This window comes from Miniopterus natalensis, chromosome X, assembly GCF_054644295.1.
Source record: "Miniopterus natalensis isolate mMinNat1 chromosome X, mMinNat1.hap1, whole genome shotgun sequence".
NCBI lineage: Eukaryota > Metazoa > Chordata > Mammalia > Chiroptera > Miniopteridae > Miniopterus > Miniopterus natalensis.
In genome coordinates, this window is record NC_142103.1 from 87410512 (window position 1) to 87431313 (window position 20802).

Consider the following 20802-nt stretch of genomic DNA (forward strand, 5'->3'; position numbering starts at 1 on the left):
AAGTGAATTAACTTATAGATATGAGGAATAAATCACAGTGTATTTTCCACCCTTCCATGAGTGTCATTAGAAGAAGCTGGCCTGTGCTGTCCATTTGTTTAAGGAAACTGGAGTAGCATGTAAAAGTTGCTATGTCCGGGAAGAAGTAGAAAGCACATCCTTTTCTTTGAATTCATGAAAGTTAGTTTTAATATTCGACTATTCACTGTAGAACTACCAACTGTTATAAATTAAATATATGGAAAATGGAGGAAATTATGTTAGATTTGATGTCAACTTATATTTAAGTCGAGTTCTACTCTTATCGGACATGTTTCCCTATGTCATAAAAACCCTGGGTGTCAAGTATATAGTTCACATTACGCTGCTGTTGAAACTCCTGAAACTGGATTTATGACCATGTCATGGGGTCAAAATAAAACTGAGTGTGCATAATTCCTCTCTTTCCTTCAGTCTTAAAATCAACCCTAGAAGATGTCCCATTACTACAGGACTGAAAAAGCTAAAGGGGCTGAGTTATAACTTAGCCAGTGTACTCATTGAACTTGAACGTGCCCAGTCGAAAGGGTAGACCTTTCCGAACCCTCCCCAGCTGGGACTGGATGGCTTTGGTTTTTTGTTGTTGTTGTTTTTAGTTTCCATGATTGATTGATTGATCGATTGATTGATTTTAACAAACCCAGAATTACTTAGAGAGAAATTTATGATACATCAGCCATGACAATGTATCAAAACAATGATGTTTAAAGGAGAAATATCACAGGAATACTTGACAGATATTCAATAAATATTTGTTTGCTAGTGAAGGAAAAGTGAGTGGTAGACCGAATTCACTACGTAGCTAACCAAAGCTTCCAGTTGCTTTAAAAGCTCCGCTAGTGAAGCTTACCACCCTCCTGAGCAGTGAGGATTACATATGACTGATGCCTGGTTGGTTCAAATTCATGGCCTTTCCCTATTTAATATTGTCTGGTGAAATAAAATTTCACTCCACTCACAATTCTTGCACAGTGGTTGTATTGGGAAAAGGGTGCTGGCGAGAATGGTCATCTAATCCTCTGGGCATAAAATACTCTGTACCCCTTTTAGGGCAGTGGCAGTGGAGCGGAGGGGGGCAGCGAGCTGTGGATACAAGAGATTCTAGAGCCGGAGTGGCTAGAACTCGGTGCGGAGTTGAAAGTGGGGGCCTCAGGGAGACTGAGTTTCTGGTTTATGTGACCCAGTGGGCAAATTAGAGACAGGGTACAGCAGCGACAAGGTCTGGAATCAGGGAGGAGCAGTTCAGTTCTGAACAAGATGACCCTGCCAGCAGGGTCATCTTCTTTTCCTTCCCACTGATTTCGGGATTATTCTGACGGGACTTGACTAATTTGTAGGTGTTGCTTTGTCAGTTGTTCTTAAGGGGCATTTGTTAATACAGCTGTCTTTCCATCTAGATTGTAAACTGCTTGAGGGCAGGCTCCTTTTATTTTTTTCTCTCTGACATATACTCCGTAGGCCTCAAGTAAAATCCTGGAACAGTAGGAATCAGTATTTATAACCAACTTGACATTATTTCTCCGTAAGTTCTGTGAGCCTCTGGATAGCTTTTAAGGGCGGGGAAATGTGTTTTCAGTGCTTTCCCTCCATCTCAGCAACCCCAGAAATAAGCCCCTCCCCTAGAAAGAAGTGAGGGAGGGTTCAGAGAGAATGGCTGCAGTTCAAGTCAGTCGTTCAGTTCTCAACACACCTGCGAGTGTAGACGCTCATCTGTAGTGGGAAAATATTAGAGCAAGGGAAAGTGGCCTCTTGACATCATAAAATACATGTTTTTAGTTTCCAGTAAGTTGCCTGTATTCTCCTTTTGGTGGCTTTTGATTCCAACCTTCGTACTTTCTAATCACTTTGTACTTTGTCTGTAGTCAAGGGGAACCATCCAGTCCTTTGTGGTGAACCCCAGTTTCAAGTGATCGCCTCTCTCTTGCAGCCTGTTGTGCTCCTCCCAGCCATGACTCATCTTTCCCCCCAAATTATGTTCTTTCTAACGTGATACCAAGCTGGATTGCATTTCAGCTTTTCTCTGCAGCTGCACTGTGGGTAAGATTAGAGCAGGGTATGCAGAGATCACCTGCTATCTCCGGGAGTGAATGGCACAGCCCTGAGCGGATGTTAAGCACCTGATGCACTTGCCTAATTGAAATTTAAGTACCATCTTCAGAAAGCTAGAGCAGCATATTTTTTGAAGGCTAAGTTCTTATTATGTGTTCGTCATACCTTTAATTTAAAATACTTGCGTGGGGAAAAATACAAAATCCACTAAATGAGCACAGTATTTCTCCTGACCAAAAGCAGTATTTATACAAAAGACTAAATACCTGTTTATTCTTGTGTACCACATGTAAAGGCTCAATTCTAGGTCTTTTTACAGTAATAGTGTAAATTTCTTTTGGCGACAGTAGTTATAAACCACCACAATGATCACTGCCTTGTTTCATGATGGTGAGAACTTAACACGTTTGTTTTATCTTTATAATCTTAAGGAACCTAAAATGATCCTAGAAATTAGTTCATATTTCCTATTGTCTTTGTTTTTATTAACAGAATGAGATATCCTTGGACATTGAACATTTTCTCTTGAAAATTATAGCTGGAGAAGTTTAGCAGATGTTTAATGCACAATAGTTGTTTGTGGTCCATGAACTATTTGGAACAGTATTTCCTAAATTCAGAACTTTTTCGATCTCTTCTGAGATTTGGAAATTTCCATTGCCTTTAATTGCATTGCCTGGCATGGAAGAGACAAATGTCTGTGTATACAACAGCTTTTTATATCAAAGCTAAAACAGAGTGTCATCTTAGTGAAGACATTTTAAGAGATAATTAGTGATCCAAATCTAAATTAAGATTCAACTTTGTGAGATGTTAACTTGGCAAATAAATCAACTCTAGTGACAAGCCGCTAGTCTGAAATATAGGAAGTAGGGAATGCTCATTTGCATGTATTTCCATATCTTTGACAACATTATACTTGAATATAAGCTTTATAAGGACAGGGACTTTGTTTCTCTATCACTTTATCCTTAATGTTTGAAAAAATGGCTGCCATGTGTGGTTGTGAGACTGTGTACTACACAAGGGAGTGAAAGGGCTGCAATCTAGCCCGTGACCACTTATAAGTCAAGCTCCAGAGGGGCTGTTCTCATCCAAAGGAGCAATTTCTCATAATTTTCATTAATTAGAATCACCTGTGTCCCTGCTACAAGTGCTACATTTAGTAGGAGCCCAGTGGCATTTATGATTGATACATGAATGAATTTCTTCTGTGATTGCTAAGCCCACTCATGTGCAACAGATGACACCTACGTTACAAATAACTGCGCTTGGTAGCTGATAAGTTCATTTGGCATTCATTACTTTAATTTCAGATATTTTTATATTGAAACAGAAGCACAAATACAAAATGATATCTTAGAATTGAAGAAACAGCATTGTGTCTTGTATAGGAATCATTTTGTGCAGCCTTTTTACTTTATTTATTCCCTTGCTTACTTGATATCGAAGGGAGAAACAAAATGTGTAGTGTATAGTGGTTTGGAGCGGACCAGGGCCTGATGGTGTGGAGGAAAGACATTTAGGCAGATTTACATTATTTAAGTATATTATAGAGAGAGAAGACACCTTGAGAGCATCCAGGCCTAGGAAATGAGATGGAGCTGGCTCATAGGGACCGTCCCTCCCTGCTTTGCGTGGACCACCCCTCTTACTCTCTTTGCATACGTTTCATTTAGCTCTTTGCAAGTGGGCTCCCTCCACTTGCTTGTTATTGCTGCTCCCCAGGGATTTTGTCTTACTACGGCCTTGGCTTGCTCCGGTGAGCACGTTGGCTCTGTTTCCAAGTGCCTTCTCAGCTGCGTGCTCTCACCCTCTCTGTTAACCTTGAGAGAGGATCTGTTTGGCTCTGGCTGCATGTGGGTAAGGGAAGGAATGGGGGGGCTGGGGCAGAGGCAGGGCAGTGTGAGATGATCACATGGTCAGCCATGACATGTCACAAGGAAGGGGCTGTAGATAGAGTCCACAGTAAACACTTGTACTAGGATCGCTTTTCCCATCAACTTTCTACATTGTAATATTAAATGTGCTTGTTTTTATGTTTCGCAAATCAAGTCCTAGATAGCGGTAGTGCTCTCTCAGGGGATTGTCATATTACCTCTATACTTTCATTGACCTCTAACTGAAAATGAGCATTTTTTTCAGTTATGAATGTGAGCAGCAAACCCCAGTAATATCAGCAGTTCCTGAGACTTTGCCTCCAGTAGAAAGGACAGATACTTTTATATAACAGTCAAGTCAGTGTATATATAATTCAGAACACCAGTTATGCTCATCACTGCTTTAATCCTAATTAAATATCTGGTGCTAGGTCAGTGTAGTAACACATGGTAGCCAGGAAAACATGCATTACTAGCTCACAAATTTAACAAAGACATTCTGTATATTGTATTTCGGTACAACTGGTTTTATTTAAAATCCAGTGGATTTAATTTTATGCTTTTAAAAACATTATTATGAGAAAGGGTCCTTACGTTTCACCAGATGCCAAATAGGTTTGTGACACCAAAAGACTAAAAGTTTTGCTGTAGAAATACACAAGTGCAGTAGTTCCTGAATTTTCTAAAAGTAGCTGCCTATTTCTGGATGGGATTTCTAAGGTCTAACTTTAGCCAATACATTTACAAATTAACTAAATAGAAATAAATATATTTAGATGGATAGTATGTACGTTTATCTGTTAAATATGTAAAATCTTAAATGTGAAATTAATCATGTTAATGTATACGGATATGATCATATATACCCAATAAGGAAACTACAGTGTGGACAGTATGACTTTCATTCATAAAGACATGGTTGACGGTTCCAGTACTTGAAAAATCTTACCGTAGTAACCATACCCACAGCCATTTCAGAAGCATTCAATCTTAAAACTACAGTATATTACTTGAAGCTCAAATGCTGTCCTTTCTACAGGCTACTCAGAAAGAGATTGAGAAACAGAAGGTTCACCTGAAGAGTGTCACGGAGCTAGGAGAGGCCTTGAAGACGGTCTTGGGCAAAAAGGAAACCTTGGTGGAAGATAAACTGAGTCTTCTGAATAGTAACTGGATAGCTGTCACTTCCCGAGCAGAAGAGTGGTTAAACCTTTTGTTGGTAAGAGAAGAGGCTGGGAGATTTTTCAACCCCTCTCCATCATGGGAAAGAAATTACATAAGTATTTCATAAGGATGCTTGTGCTTGTAAATTCCTTCACTCCACATAAATGCTGGCTCTTAATTCAGTATCTATCACTGTATTTTAATATATTTTCCATGCTTGTGCTACATTCCATATGGAGATCACACCTCAAAGTAATTTGAATGATACTGAATTTTTGTCTGTTAAAACTAGAAAATAGGACGGATCTTTTAAGAACATTGTCTGACCAATATGTCATGGTGTGTCTCTCTAAAATCAAGGAGTACCAGAAACACATGGAAAACTTTGAGCAGAATGTGGATCACATCACAAGCTGGATCATTCATGCTGACACGCTTTTGGATGAATCTGAGAGAAAGAAACCCCAGCAAAAAGAGGACGTGCTTAAGGTAGCAAATAAAATATGATGAAAAGTAATTTTTAAATAGCAGAACAGTTATGTCAATCATGTTTGTCCTAAAAGATACCAAGGACTTCTTAATATGAATGCAAAATTCTCCCTCCCTCCCTCCCTCCCTCCCTCCCTTCCTTCCTTCCTTCCTTCCCTCTGTACTTTCTTAATTCAAATGTGAGTTCATGACTTTGAAAAGTTCTGTTATCTGGATATCTGTCCATATCCACCCCTCAGCTAATTGCAGGCAACTGAAACTGATGAGAAAGGGAATTCAGGATTTATTTTGGTGCCCTGTTACAAATTGCTGTCCGTTTTAATAGTAGTACTACCTCCTTGTATGACACACGAAGATCAGGCCCTTGGCATCACTCCTAGCTCATCTGAATGAGCGCCTAAGATCTGATCGTCTCGACATGTTGCCTATGCAGTGTCCAAATCTTAGTAACAATCCTGAGCTTATATAAAATTGAATTTTTCATTTTTAACTGTATATAAAGTAAACACGGCTTTTGGTTCTCTTTTCTTATATTGAAATCAATTATTAAGACAGCTTAAGTCACCTTTCTCAAAGGAAAGGCAACTTAATTTTTACTTCAAAAAGTGATTCCTGTAAAGGGTATGAGACATATAATGTGTAAATATATCTTATTAATGCTATATTATTTCTACTTGATGGCGTCTTTCTTGGTTTAAAAGGAAGAGTTGAATTTTCCCACATCTCATTTAAATTCATGATACCTTATTTTGTTTTGCAGAAGTTTTCAGTAGTTTCATTTGAGTAGTGGGTTACTATTTAAAGAACAGCCAAAAATTATAATTTCTGTCCTGTCTATACAATTCATTTGTTTCTTTTTATGCAATTGGTATTTTCCGAGGATTACTTTTTTTTTAATGAAAGACTGTAAATGTCTTTGAGGCTGTCCCCAAGGCATATTTACACTGTCGCCTGTGCCTTCTTTTGCCTTTCCTTTGACCTTGATATGAGCTAAGGAATGTCATCTTACAGTGAAACCCCTTCAAGGCCTTCAGGATCCGGAACGGAGCTATTTCACTCACAGTCCTTCTGATCCCCTGTGTCAGACAGAATGCCCCGCAATCCCTCTGTCTGGGCCACAGAATCCGTGTGTGTTAGAAAATCTGTTTTGCCCCTGGCACTCAATATAATAAACAAAAGGGAACTCAGAATTACCGGGAAGGAATAGGAAATTGTTTTTCAGCTACCTCCTTCTTAAGCATATGTTCAGATTGTTCCCCAGCTATGAAATTCAGTAAAGAAAAGATAAAATAAGGCTAAATATAAAGTGCTATGATTGTTGCAGGAGGCAGAGATAAGGCAGGAAAACATCCCTGTCTTCCCTCGGACTCTCAGACTAAGTAAATCTTTTACATAAACATAGGTCAGACTTAAGGAAGGACAGCTACCTGTTTTCCTGAGCTCACGCACATTCTACTCCTATTTTATGGGAGTTGGTATTTTTCTTCCCTCCATCTGCATGTTCTCTCTCTCTGGAACTCTCTGGAACTCTGTCTCTCTGGAATTCTGTCTTGCCCTCTCTGTCTTGCTCTCTCACTGTCTTGCAATTTCCATTTACTTACTAACTTCACGCCCTATCTCTTGCTCATGGAATATAGCGTTTAAAGGCTGAAATGAATGACATGCGCCCAAAGGTGGACTCCACGCGTGACCAAGCAGCAAACTTGATGGCAAACCGCGGCGACCACTGCAGGAAAGTAGTAGAGCCCAAAATCTCAGAGCTCAACCATCGATTTGCAGCCATTTCTCACAGAATTAAGACTGGAAAGGTAGGAAGACCTGCTCCAAGGTGGAAACTAGTGATAAATGATCTCTTGCGAAGGTTGCGCAAAACTCTGAAGGGGGCGCGCAACCCCCGCAGCAAGGTTTTCAAAAGGAAAATAAAGGCCAAAACGTATTTAAGGAAATTTTATCACTGAATCTCGTGTGAGATCAGCATTCTCTCTCTCCCCCTCTCCCCCTCTCCCCCTTTCCCCCTCTCCCTCTCTCCCTTTCCCTTCCTCCCCCCCCCTCCTGCCCCCTCCCCGTGTCTGTCGCCTCTCCCTGTCTCGCTGTCATTTTCTCTTTCATGCCACAGCTGTTCTCAAACTGCATCCCACACTGGTTTACATATGTACTTTCAGGGGTAACCTACAGCAAAGTAACAAATAGCATGCTGCAGGCCAACGACAACAAAAAGCACAAAAGACATCCATCTAAAGAAAGCGCTGCTGACACATTTTGCCAAATACAATCTTGCCTGCGTGTACTGTGGGGCAGATCTCCCAGACGAGTCTTTGTACATCTCCTGCCCGATCTAGGCCGTGTACCCCTCCTTGATGGCTGTGCACATGCATGTGTGTGTGTGTGTATTGAACTTGCTTTTGCTAGTTGCCGATACTTACTCGGACAAAATCCATTAGGCTGTAATGACTTGCCCAAGCCATGAAAACAAATAATTGCAAAGCTCATATATCCTGATTTTTGTAATTTCGTATGTCTATTTATATTTATTCAATTGAATGGAGACCCAGGGGATATGGAACTTTTGCATGATAACCCTTTATATTTGTGTAACACTTAATGAAGACAAAATCTTATCTAATAGGCAGCATGCAAAAATATATAAATACAGTATTGCAGAATTCCAACTCTTTGGGGGAATGTCAGAATGCAAGGAATTACCTCCAAATTTATAAACTATAGTTTGACACATTTTCAATATATATGATATGCTTTTAAATACAAAAATGTATGTAAAGGAAAAGTATGTATTTACATATACAGATAATGGTCAGAAAGAATCTTAAATGAGAAAAATGTTGAACTATTTGTGAGAAAATGTAATGTAATATGTCAGGTAAGTATTGATTCCTGGAAAAATAGGAGAATACATTTGGAAAATTATTTTTATAATTATGGACAGGCAATTATAGCATGGTTTACAATTGCTGCATTTTCTAAGGCATTAAAATGTATCACTCATATATAATAGTACATATTTAAGGGAATTTCTAAAATATATGGAAATGTGATACACATTTTGAACACTTTATGCACATAAAACATAGTTACCCTTCAAAACTCACCTTCCCAAAGGAAAAAGGCATTAGCTTACCTTAATTCATTGCTGCTTCTTTGTAATATTTAAGTTAACAAGTTAGCTGTCTGCATTTATATGTTATTTTAAATAAGGCATTTTCACCTGAAAAATATCTGAAAGGCTTTGAAACTTTATTTTCAGATCATAGTTGATTTTTTGTAACAATTTACTCTGCTGTTTCAAAAGACAGTTGTTTTTACCTCTGGAGATATCCCTAGAGTATGTATTATCTAAACAAACAAAAGATTATTTCAGTCGCCTAAAAAGTGAATGCTAATACTTCATTATTGAGTTTGTATTCTTTCCACTATGTATGTGTATAAAATGTCACTAAGCTATAGAATATTTAAGAGGAAGCAGTGTTATTTTCTTTATTCTGTCAATAGTAGGTTGAGCTAAAAGATGTCACGTGATTGTGATTTGGAGACTTTGAAAACTGGGTAGAATTCATCCTGTACCAATAGCAGCCTGCTTAGCATGGCTGAGAGAAGTGTGTGAATTCCCATTCTGTGTTCTGTACAGATTTGTCAGTGCACTTTCAGATATCATGCATAAGGTGAGCCACTTGATGGACATCTTTGCTTTCCTTACTGAAAAAAGGCCTAAGAGATTTTATTCATTTATTTTAATATATCTTTATTGATTTCAGAGAGCGGAAAGGAGAGGGAGAGAGAGAGAGAGAAACATCAATGATGAGAGTCATTGATCGGCTGCCTCCCGCACGCCCCCTGCTGGGGATCGATCCCGCAACCCGGGCATGTGCCCTGACCAGGAGTCAAACTTCGATCTCCTGGATCCTAGGTCAATGCTCAGCTGCTGAGCCACGCAGGCCGGGTAGGCATAAGAGATTTTAAATCAATATTTTCAATTATATATTAATTGACAAGACAACCACAGTTTTTAAGTATTCCATTCTCTCTAAATTAATAAAGACAATTGGATGCAGTAGTGACCCCATCTGGGTGTTTTGAAGAGATAATTATGCTCTTTCATCACGAAAGCATTTACTTATTTATTCATTTCATCAACTAATGACATTGAGTATCCATTATGCTAGTGAGTATGGAAATATACAAAGATGTAAACAGTACTTGCTTTAAAAATATCTGTTTACAGGCACAAATTTAAATGCTTATTGCAGCCACAGAATATGCTTAACGCTAGTCTATCTTCATGGAGATGTTCAATGAATGATTGAGGTTAGTCCCAGCAATCCCATGGTAGGACAGGAAGAACGGTGCATGTAGAAGACTGAATTCTAGGCCTAACTTTGTCAGCATTGGGCAGAACATGTGATTTCTCTGCAACTTCATTTCAGTGTATGTAAGATAAGGGAGTTGAGCTAGATTAGGAGTTCTTAAAAGGAAGACTATCTCGCCACCCCCAGAAGGAGTTATTAGTTTGAAAGAATGTATAAAATGAGTAAGGAAGTTACTGGATGATAGGCTTTCTACCCGTTTATCTTGCTCCTTCCTATGATGGGGTTCAGGAGGTGCAAGTTACTCCATAGAACATGGGGTAAAATTTCGGGGTTGGATTAGTTAAAATGAGGACTAATCATTTAGATTAGTCCTTGGTATTTCTAAAAGTTTGACATTCCGGTGATCTTTTGTTGACACAGTAAGGGATTTAAAATAATGACTTATATGTGCATTTGCGTATGGAGTGCGGTCATTCTGGAAGTGCTGAAAGTCAAGTTCCTATTATAGTAGGGCTTCTGCAAGGTGAGATTGGGTTAGAATATGCCTTTTTATGGTTGAGTCTCTGGGTAGGTTTTACTTGAAAGAATAACCTAGGAGCTAACCTGTGGTGATGAAATAAACAAACAAAACTAGGCTGGGAATGAAATGGATAGAATGTAGACTTAGTGTAAGAACTAATTTCAGGGTGCTTTTTAGAGACCAACTGGAAAGGGCAATTGAGTAGGGTAAAAATTTATCCTAACACTCGCTGGCAGTGCCTGAATTCACTGTTTGTGAAGAATACGCATCTCGGTGTCCTGCAAGGGACTGTCCATTGGGAGAAATGCCAAATGCCAGAAAGCAATCAGAGCCTCATTTCTGCTTAGAAATGTGGTAGGATGATGCCTGTCTTATCTTAACCTTAAGATTGTGGCGAGAATCAAATGATCTAAGATATGTAAAAGCATATATTAAAAAATCTATACATTGTTATATAGATAAAAATGCTAAAAACCATTAATATCAATAATTCTTTCCATTATTATATACTTAGGCTCGAATGCCCAAATTGTGAGGGTTGAGACAGAAATTTATGGAAAAATGAAATGATTTGTCTTTCTGGCCTCTTCTAGAATGGGCTTGGACCAAGAATACATGTCTTTGCTATTTGCATTTCAAGGACCAACTGTACAGATTATCAAGTGGACCATTTAAGAAGTGCTAGGAAGTTTTGCTTGCCCCAAATACAACCCTTAATTCCTCCTAATCAGTGTGGAATCAGCTTGAGAAATGGCAGTTTTGACAGAGAGGGTCAGAATTATAAAAAAAATTAAAATTAATCAGTAATAACTTCAGAACCCTGGTTAAAGTCAATGGAATCAATGGGGAAAGATATCATGCCTCAACTCTTTCAGCTTTAGCGCATCTGAACATGGTAGCCTAACAAGGTGGTGAGGAGGGATACCATCAGGAAAAGAAAGTGACAGGTGACAGAAGCATAGAAAGGAAAACAGGAAGGCAAAAATAAACTGACTACTTTGTCTTGTGGTTTATGGCAGCTCTATCCTAATTTATCTTTTAAGCAGCCTAGATGGAGATGGGGGTCAGCAATTTGAGAGAGATGATATTTGAGGTAGATCTTAAAGAATTAATGAAGGAAGGGTTTGGGAAAGGGAGCAATCTGAATGAACTCTTATCAACCATGTACTATTTCAGGTCACAGTACTTGGTACTGTGGTGCCTGTATTGCTAGGATTTTACTAGCAATTCAAGGAGTTTACTGTTTAATGGTGGAGCAAGATATGTTCATGGATACTGGGTTGAGAATGAGTGTGTGCTGAGTGAATTTAGCAGCCACTCTAGAAACATAAAGGCGATAACAATTCAGGATAAACCTATGAAAAAGCTCAAGTGTGTTTAATGGAGAGTAAGTTTGCTTACAGAATATAGAGCGTGGAGCATGAAGCTTCAGTTGTGCATTAGACAGAAAGGAATGATTAGACACAGTGTGCAGAGGTCGTGACAACCCATCTAATAGTTTATGCTTAATTCAGTAGGCAATGAGGAGTTCTTGATGTTTTTTTTCATGCACTATTGAAAGTTTAGTCCAACAGTGGTTGTGAAGAGAATTCAGCTGAGTCATGACAGGAAATAGGGAAACCCATTTGGAAGCCATAGCAATAGTCTAGATGAGAAGCAGTGAGCACCTCACATCAAGAGGTGTCTATGAGAATGGAAAAGAAGTGACAGTCGAGAGCAGTGACTCTCAAACCTTTGTGTTCTTGGAGGAATTGTTTAAACACAAATCATTGCCGCCCCAGAGATTATGACTCAGTAGGCCTTGGGTGGGCCTGATAATTTACATTGCTGGCAAGTTTCCAGGTGATATTGATGCTAGTGATCTAGGGGACCACACGCTGAGAACCACTGGTCTAGAGACATTGAGAACTAGCCTAAAGTTAAATTAGTTAAATCATTACATATGAGGGCCAAGAAGATGATGAAATGAAAAATGACTCAGGATTCAGGACTAATTGAGTATGAGAGTCTGCATATGAATTACAAGAATAAAATGTGCATCAAGATGTATTTGTCACATTTTAATACTAAGTTTCAGAAGAATGTCCATTAAAACAGACTTTCTCTAGCTATTTCCTATCAATATAGGCAACTACTTTGTTACAAAATATTATGAAACTTATACACATAATTTGCCCAATTAGATTGTTTGCTCTACTAGAAACTTAGAAATAGTTCACTTCTCTATGGAACTGAAATGTTAAATTACTGCCCTTCCAGTTGGTGCTCACTAGGAGAAAGGTGAACTTGTTTTCTGTGTCTTAGATTCTTTATTAAGATTTATGTGCCATTGGATATTATGTGCCATATTTTCTTTATTTCCAAATGGGCCTTACCATTGTTGAGATTTGGATGATCTGGCATCATATATGTAAATATTCATATTTTTATTGACATATTCAAAAAAAGTCAAGTTTTTGACCTATAATCAGTGTTAGCAGATCAAAAGTAATTGTTCATCGGACCAGATACTTTCAGATATGTATATGGTTATGAGAAAGCCAGTTAGTTTCCCATTTAGTATAGACTATATCAGGAAAAAAATAACACATGGGTGAGTCTAATCTACCTTAAATAGTTGTTTTATATGTGAAAAGTAATATATAAATACTATAACAATAGTTTAGATAGCTATTTTGGCTCTCGTAAACATCAGTGGAAAATAAATAATACATCTTATAAATGTGACCTAGAATGTCAAAATAAGGTTTATTGGATTTGAACATTTTAATTAAAACCCAAATTTCAATAATTAGCATTATCAATCTAAATATATTGATCTTTTCCCTTTGTAATCTATTTATAATTAAACACCTTCTCTGATAGAAGAGAACAGGATCCGTTAATTGGTACAGTTATTCTTGTTTTCTCTATATATAGTTTTTTAGTAAAATTTCTACAAATAAATTATAACAGGAAGCATAGATAAAAAATGTAGGTAAAGATCTATAGGTATTGCATAATTTATAGAGTATTAAATATGTAATAATTATAGCTAAAATCCTGAAGCAGTAGTAATGGATTAATACCTAAACTATGTGATACTGTATCTGCCAATTCTATTTTACTGAAATAAATACGAAATGAAACTAGCAGTAGAATTTCTATATTAACAAAATTTTTTCACTTTTGAATTTTCTATCCCTATAGCAAGGCTCATTCTTTTGAAACTTCGATCATAAGTTCCTTTTGCCATCATCTGAAATGTTTTCGAAGTAGATACTGAGTATGGTGAGCAGTGTCCGTGCTAGAACTTACTTGGCCTTACTAGCACGACATTTCAAATGATTAAATCTATTCGGTGATTCCTGATTATGATCCCTGACGAAAGAAAAGTATTCCTTCAGTCAGTCAGCAGATGCAAAAGTAATCATTCCTCGAACCCAGGACTTGCAAATATCTCTGGGGGGCGGGGCAGTAAGAGCCACGGGCTGCCTAAGTGCTCACAGGTAGGCCGGCTGGTTACCAAATGCCCAGCCCTGGTCCCTTGTCTCGGCGGCTCCAACGTGCTGGCCCTGGGGGCTTTGTCACCCCATTCACGTCGGCAGGTCTCTGTTCGCCTCGCGTGTGTGAGTATAAACATACCCAGCTGCACTTAAAACACTGACTTCAGTGCATTTCTTCGTGTTGAAAACAAAAAGAATTGAACAGAGAACAGAAACGAGAGAGGGACAGAGGAAGGGAGGGAGAAAGAAAGGAAATAGGAAAAAGCAAAACAAGATAAAGTTGCCCAGAATGTTATGTTTTTGCTTTTAATTCCTTTTTCTCCCCATGTATTTTACGGTTAAATCCTTTCCACTTCTATTTCAATTGCTACTACTAAGCTCATGTAACCACGAGGTAGAAAAATAGTCTAGTAATACTTAAAGTAGGCCGTGGGATGGCCCTTGAACCACCAGGATATTTCAACCAGTCAGTATATTTTGTGTCCAATTAGAGCATGAAATTAATCTCATCAGAGCAGAACGAATGGGGATGGACTAGGTAATGTCCTTTAATTAACCTCACAGATTTGGAAAGTTATCAGTTTTTCATTTTTATCCTCAAAGCATCGAAATAAACCATTGCCTTACCCAAGATCAAAAGAATGCAACCAATGAATTGTCACCATTGTGAGTTAAATTTGTTTTATTTTTAAGTATTATTTCTTATATTTCTTGGAGTTTACTCTTACGAATTTAAAATGACTGAATGAATAAATCTCTAAACTACTTTATCTGATTATCTTTGTTCTAGATAGATGTTTTCGGTATGCTTCTTTCTCTTTGTAACGTTTTCTTTCCTCTCCAGATGTTTTGATTTTACTAGCTCTTCCTAGCTTATCAGTAGTGTGTCTCTCTCTGTATTATAGGATGTTATGGGTCCTTGAAAGTTTATTCATTTCAATTTCCATGAATTATTCCTATTTTATTTCATTCTATACCAATATTGTAATGATAAATACATTTCAAAGCTGCAGAATGGAAAGAGGAGACTGATCGATTTGAAGCTATTTTAAACCAACCTGTAGCACTTGGATTATTTATTTTCAATTTAGATTTTAGTGTAATTTGAATGTAGTGGCCATTTATCGTGACGACTGAGATTCCATATTCCGTATTAACAAATGTTTACTCTACTGTCTGCGTAAACACAGTCATTATTATGTTAGTGTATATATGCACGTTGGAAGTAATATTTAACCAAAAGAAAGCTTACATTTTAAAAATGATAACGTGTATCTGAGTACATTTGAATGCTTCCAATTTACAGTGAACCTATTTGTAATTGAATTTGCTCTTATCAGCCTGTTACTGTTTGTTAACTTGTTATATAAGTCACCTTTAATGCTAAAACTTTATCAAAGCCTTAAACTTCATTAATCCTAAAGCACACAGCAAAGCACAACTAAGAGCTGTTCAGCAATCTGAAACATTAAAAAGTCAAGGAAAACAAAGTGTTGTCTTTCTCAGTTTCTCTGTCTCTTCTTTCTTTTGTGTCCGTTTCTTTCTCTCTTTGATTATTAAACCTCCCTATGTTTTACTTTATTTGTATTTCATATGACTACATAGTCATGCTAAAGCTTTTAAGATGGCAAGGTAAGTAAAACAATTAAGCTATAAAACCTATGCCTGGTTCATACTTCCTCCTATGGTAGTATAACTTTTGTTTAACTCTTTTCTGTGTATTCTAAAACCTACCTTGTGTGCACTGTCTAACACTGTGTGATTTCATTGTGATTCCAGTTCTGTGGTCATGTATTTTCTTTAAAGTCAGTGGAAGTAATTCACACAATAATTAAGATGATTTATCCACCATTGATTTCAGCTTCTTTAAATAATTTACTATAATTCTGAATTGAAAAGGCCAGCATTATATACTGTATATGTCTTAAACTTGGGTTTGACTCAAGAGTGAGCTATTAATATGGATTCTTGCTTATATGCATTTCTTTTATAAAGTTTCATAAGAATTGCAAATTACAATGACAGTGAAGACCAAGGAATGATATATAAAATTTTCTTGGCCAGGAAAGCACCTTTTTTTTTTAAATTATTATTATTTTTAAATTTATCTTTATTGTTGAAAGTATTACAGATGTCCCCTTTTCTTCCCATTGACCCCCTGCACCCCCCTCATCCCCCCTCAGGCCTTCACCACACTATTGTCTATGTCCATGGGTTATGCATGTTTGCATATAAGTTCTTCAGTTAATCTGCCTTTCATATTAGAATTGTCATGACCTCATGGTGAACCAGTGAGTCTTAAGAAAGGCATGAATTTTGCCAACTCCTTGTGTTTGAACAAAGAATATTAATCACACAGATGTCAAATGGCTGATCTGAGAGGCCAGTAGCATAGCCAAAATAATTGGATTGAGTAGTTATGGTTATTTTGGTTATAAAATTGGTCACTGGTTAATTTAGTTAATATATTGGATGGTCTAAAACTCATAATTTGTATAATAAGCTCCTTTTCTGTACAAAAGAAAATAATTATATTTGTTATGAAAAATACAGAGTAGTGTAAGATATATTCCCCGCTTCAAGGATTATAAAATCTACTGGTGATTCAAAGCATAAATCCTTGAAAGCCAAATGACATTATCTTCAAATATGTAAGATACTGCAGCACAACCTAGGATTGAACGTAAGTGAGAAATAGACTCCTGATGTGACATGTCAAACCCATTCCCATAAGCTTTTCTATTTCCAGATGGCTTCCTGAAAATTCCTCTCAGAAAACAAATCAGAATGCAAGTGAATGAGATGGACATTATACAAATTATCTAAATCCACTAGAATTTACTAAATACAACATTAGTGTTTTGACTATTATTAGTAAGACATTACTCCTGTGACATATTTCATACTCATAATGAGCTGTTGGCACTTTTCAGTGTCGTGGTTATGATAGTTACTGTCAATATGTACTGTCTAATAAGGTAGCCACAAACCACATATGGCCATTGAGTGTTTGAATTGTGGCTACTCAAATTAAGATGTACTGTAAGTATAAAACACATAGTGGACTTTGAAATATTAATATGAAAAAGTAAATGCAAAATATTTTGTTAATTTATATTGGTTATATGTTTATTTGATAATATTTTGGATGTATTGGTTCGGTAAAATATAACTAATTCCATATTTTTAATCTGTAATATAGAAAATAGAACATTTAAAATTACATATATGGCTCACATTATATTTCTGTTTAGCTGCACTGCTATAGATAAACAAAATTCTTTGAATTCAGAGGAAAGAATTTCCTATAAGTTGATTAAATTTCAGGGAAGTATTTATGTGAAAAGTGCCTCGTTTCTAACACGGACGCTGATACATCATCATTCTGCCTCTAATTGTATACTTTCAGCATTGAAAAACTCATTACTTTAAAAATAGTGCTTTTAAAAAGGAAAAAAACCACATTTGCAACATTAATCAATTGTTCCTATAGTAAACAAAATTTCAGGCTCCAATTAATTTCTATTCATTGATTCTGGTTGCTCACTTTGGAACCACAGAGATTAATTCAGATCCCCAATCTGCATAGTGACCTTTTTAACAAATGCACAGTAGGCTTTGATCAGGGAATCTGGACTCTAAGCATACTCCTAATGAAATCTAAGTTTACACGATCTTGCTTGAATAATTAGTTACTCATTTTGTGGTAGTGTTTCCCAAAGTCTCTTTCTATTTGCTTATATTATTTTTGTACCAGCTGGTATCATGTTGTTCCTAGCATTTGGCCAGAAATTAATATACATCCACACATGAAGTGCTTAACATTCAGGTCTTTTCAGTTTTATACAGTGGGAATTATGTTACTTCAAATTCTAGATCATTCAAGAGCTCCTTGGAATGCTTATTTTTATTCACTTAGTTTTTCAGAAAATCACTGTATTGTACACCTGAAAATGATATAATTATATAGTATCACATGCCATCTACACTTAAAAATATTCACTCATGCGTGCATAGTACGCACCAGGAATGGCTCTAGGTTGAACAAAACAGACAGACTCCTCATCTTCACGGGGTGCTCATGGAACTCATTCCTCTTACTTTGTGGTGGTGGTTTTTGCATGCTTTTCGTTTCTCCAAATAATGCCTGTTGAAAATACTGCGCAGTGCACAGCCCCGTGGCGTCCTCTTTGAGCCCGCCCTCTCCATTGATGAGGCTACTTAATCAGCAGTTTTTGTTGTTCGGAATGACACAACTTTCCCGAACTGGAGTGTTCATTTCTCCACGTTCACCATTAGAATTTCATGAGCTTGCCGAATGCCTTGCTAAAATAAAAACACCATGTCAACATGCATTTATTTTGTCCTTTATAAGCAGTATGTTTTCGAAAAAGGAAGTCTTGAACTGAGGCAACGGAGGGGTCTGATTTTGACAGGAAACAGGAAGAGCCAGTAATTATTGAGCATTTATTATATGTCAGATGGATGCATAAAGTTTGAGAGGAAATAATAACCAGCACTTATTGAGCATTTACGATATATCAGACAGCATTCTAACATAGCCGATCCTCATAACAAGCCTATGAGGTGGATGCTCTTACTGTGTTACAGATAAGCAACCTGAGGCTCAAGGAGAACAAATCACTTGTCCTGGTTCCCTCAGCTGGTGGGACTCAGATTCAATCCGGGCGTTGTCATTTAGGAGCTTAGGCTCTTCGCCAGGACACGAGGAGCATTCTGAGGACATTGAGGGAGGGATAACGGGAGCTCACCAATGGACTTGCAAGGAAGGCCAGCCCTAGGAGTCCTCATCGAAGTCTAGAAAGGTCCTTGGGGCAAGACTAGGGGAAGGCTTGACTGTCGTGCTGGATTTTGGACTCTGTCCCGCTTGTGTATTTGAGCAGAGAGATAACGGAATGGAAGTCATGTTTGGGGAGTGTACTAACCTGATCCCGGTGCCCAGGGTGGACGTGGTGAGGTGGGAAGGAGACTGTGCCCCTGTAAGGATGTCATTGTCGTAGCTCCTGGGTGAGGAGGGCAGGAATGGTATCTCTGGGAACAGGAAGCAAGTGGACCATGGTGAACGAACTGGCAGTTACTAGGTATTCATTGGACATTAGGGTAAAGTGTTGAAAAATGACACAACACACGTTTTAAGCCTGAGTGACTGAGAAAAATGGTCACCTATTAACACGGCGTGGGAAGTTGGTGTTGCAAGCAGTTTGGCACAATGGTAATGAGCTCATTTCTAGATACGTTGAATTTCAAGTGAGAAATCAGCTGGCTATTGGAGAATTTAGACTGGAATTCAAAAGTGAGGTCACCGTTAAATATGAATATTTGGGAGATATTATGAAAGTTATGGTTAAAGTTTAGAAGATGATACGATTTATTAGGGAAGGAGAATTGAGAAAGAGGCACAGAAGCCCAAGCCCTGAGCCTTCGAAGCTGCTGTATTTGAGTATGTGGAGAGAGGAGCTAAGAGGGGAAGCGGGTGTACGAGTAAAACAAAAAACAAGCAACTGGATCCATGTTGTTTTGACATCCAAGTAGCCAATAAAAGTTACTTTAAACATTGTCATCAAAAAGCACAAAACTGTACAGAATATAGAACACTGTGGTTGCTCTTATTAAATATTAGCAAATGTGAGTATCAATTCAGTAACGTAAAATACCACTACATTATTTTCGTGTAGTTATTATTCTGAAAGCTGTTAATCTTTTTACTTTTATAATACTTTGAACACGATAGGATTTTTAAATTTAGAAGCACATCAATTAAAGGGACGTTGAAACACCCTTTAAGCATGTTTAAAATACTATTCTGTCCTGGTTCAAGAACCTAATATGATATTTCAAATTACAAATGATCATTAGGATTTAAAAACAAGTACAGAAAATCAGTCATTTGAAAAGAGGGCCCATGCGTCCTTTCTGGCATACGTAGAATGCCTAGAAGAAAAGTATTTTTTCATATCACATGTGAGAATCATGTCCTGGTAAAAAGCTTTTGATCATTCACTTTTTTATTAGTAACTAAGTACCTTTAAATATTTGTTTCTTCCTTGAACTCGCATCCTTACTGTCCTCTGTCTAATAAAGAAAGATTGTGGCTGGGCATGCGATGGGGAGAATCGGTGGGACCAAGCTTGGGGAATGCAGCCATCCTGGCACAGGACACTGGGGGTCGTTCCTGAATTGGTTTTACAAATGGAAAATGTTTAGCTCTATTAGAAAATTACATTTCTACATGTCATCTATGAGTATAAAAAGCTATCAAGTATAAAATATTTTCTAGCGTTTAAATGCAAAGAAATTGAGCACAGAGTAAAAATCAATAGAATATTTTATTCACTGTTTGAACTTTGATAATTAAATATTGCCTACTGTTTTGAGTATGTATTTGATTTTCAATACATTATCATTCGTCAGTCCTCTTCAAGTGGTTTCTGTAGAAGACCAAGGTATTTTAAAGTTGTTTGAGACTCTGCTCCTTATGAATTTTAAAATTACAGAACCTGTGATGTTTGTGAGGTTGGAAAACATATAATTCAGGCCTTTTTATGTGAAATATTCTGGTCTCATTCATTTGAATTTGTTGTGCTACCAAAGAAAGCATTTCTAAGGCAAGTTAATGGCATTGTTTGTCTTATGAGAACATGCCTGTCAATTTCTCCATGCTAAAAATGTCATTTGAAGTATCTGAGCAGATTGTCATGTACTTTTTCTGAGAATAAGGAGACAATTCTGCATTTCCACCTAAGGCTACTGTTATTTGATGAATGAGGCAATTTCTGATACGGCACATTTGCCCAAATGGTATTTATATCAGAATATTTAAAATAGGGTCAAAT

General features: G+C 37.3%; 1 protein-coding gene across 1 annotated transcript in view; it reads left to right on the forward strand.

Moving 5' to 3' along the window:
• The window catches only part of DMD (dystrophin), a 1831916-nt gene that overhangs the window by 715734 nt on the left and 1095380 nt on the right, over positions 1-20802 (forward strand). The window contains exons 35-37 of the mRNA XM_087813416.1: positions 5008-5187; positions 5493-5621; positions 7259-7429. Coding sequence (XP_087669542.1) covers positions 5008-5187; positions 5493-5621; positions 7259-7429 — 480 coding nt within the window. The remainder of the gene's footprint in view (positions 1-5007; positions 5188-5492; positions 5622-7258; positions 7430-20802) is intronic.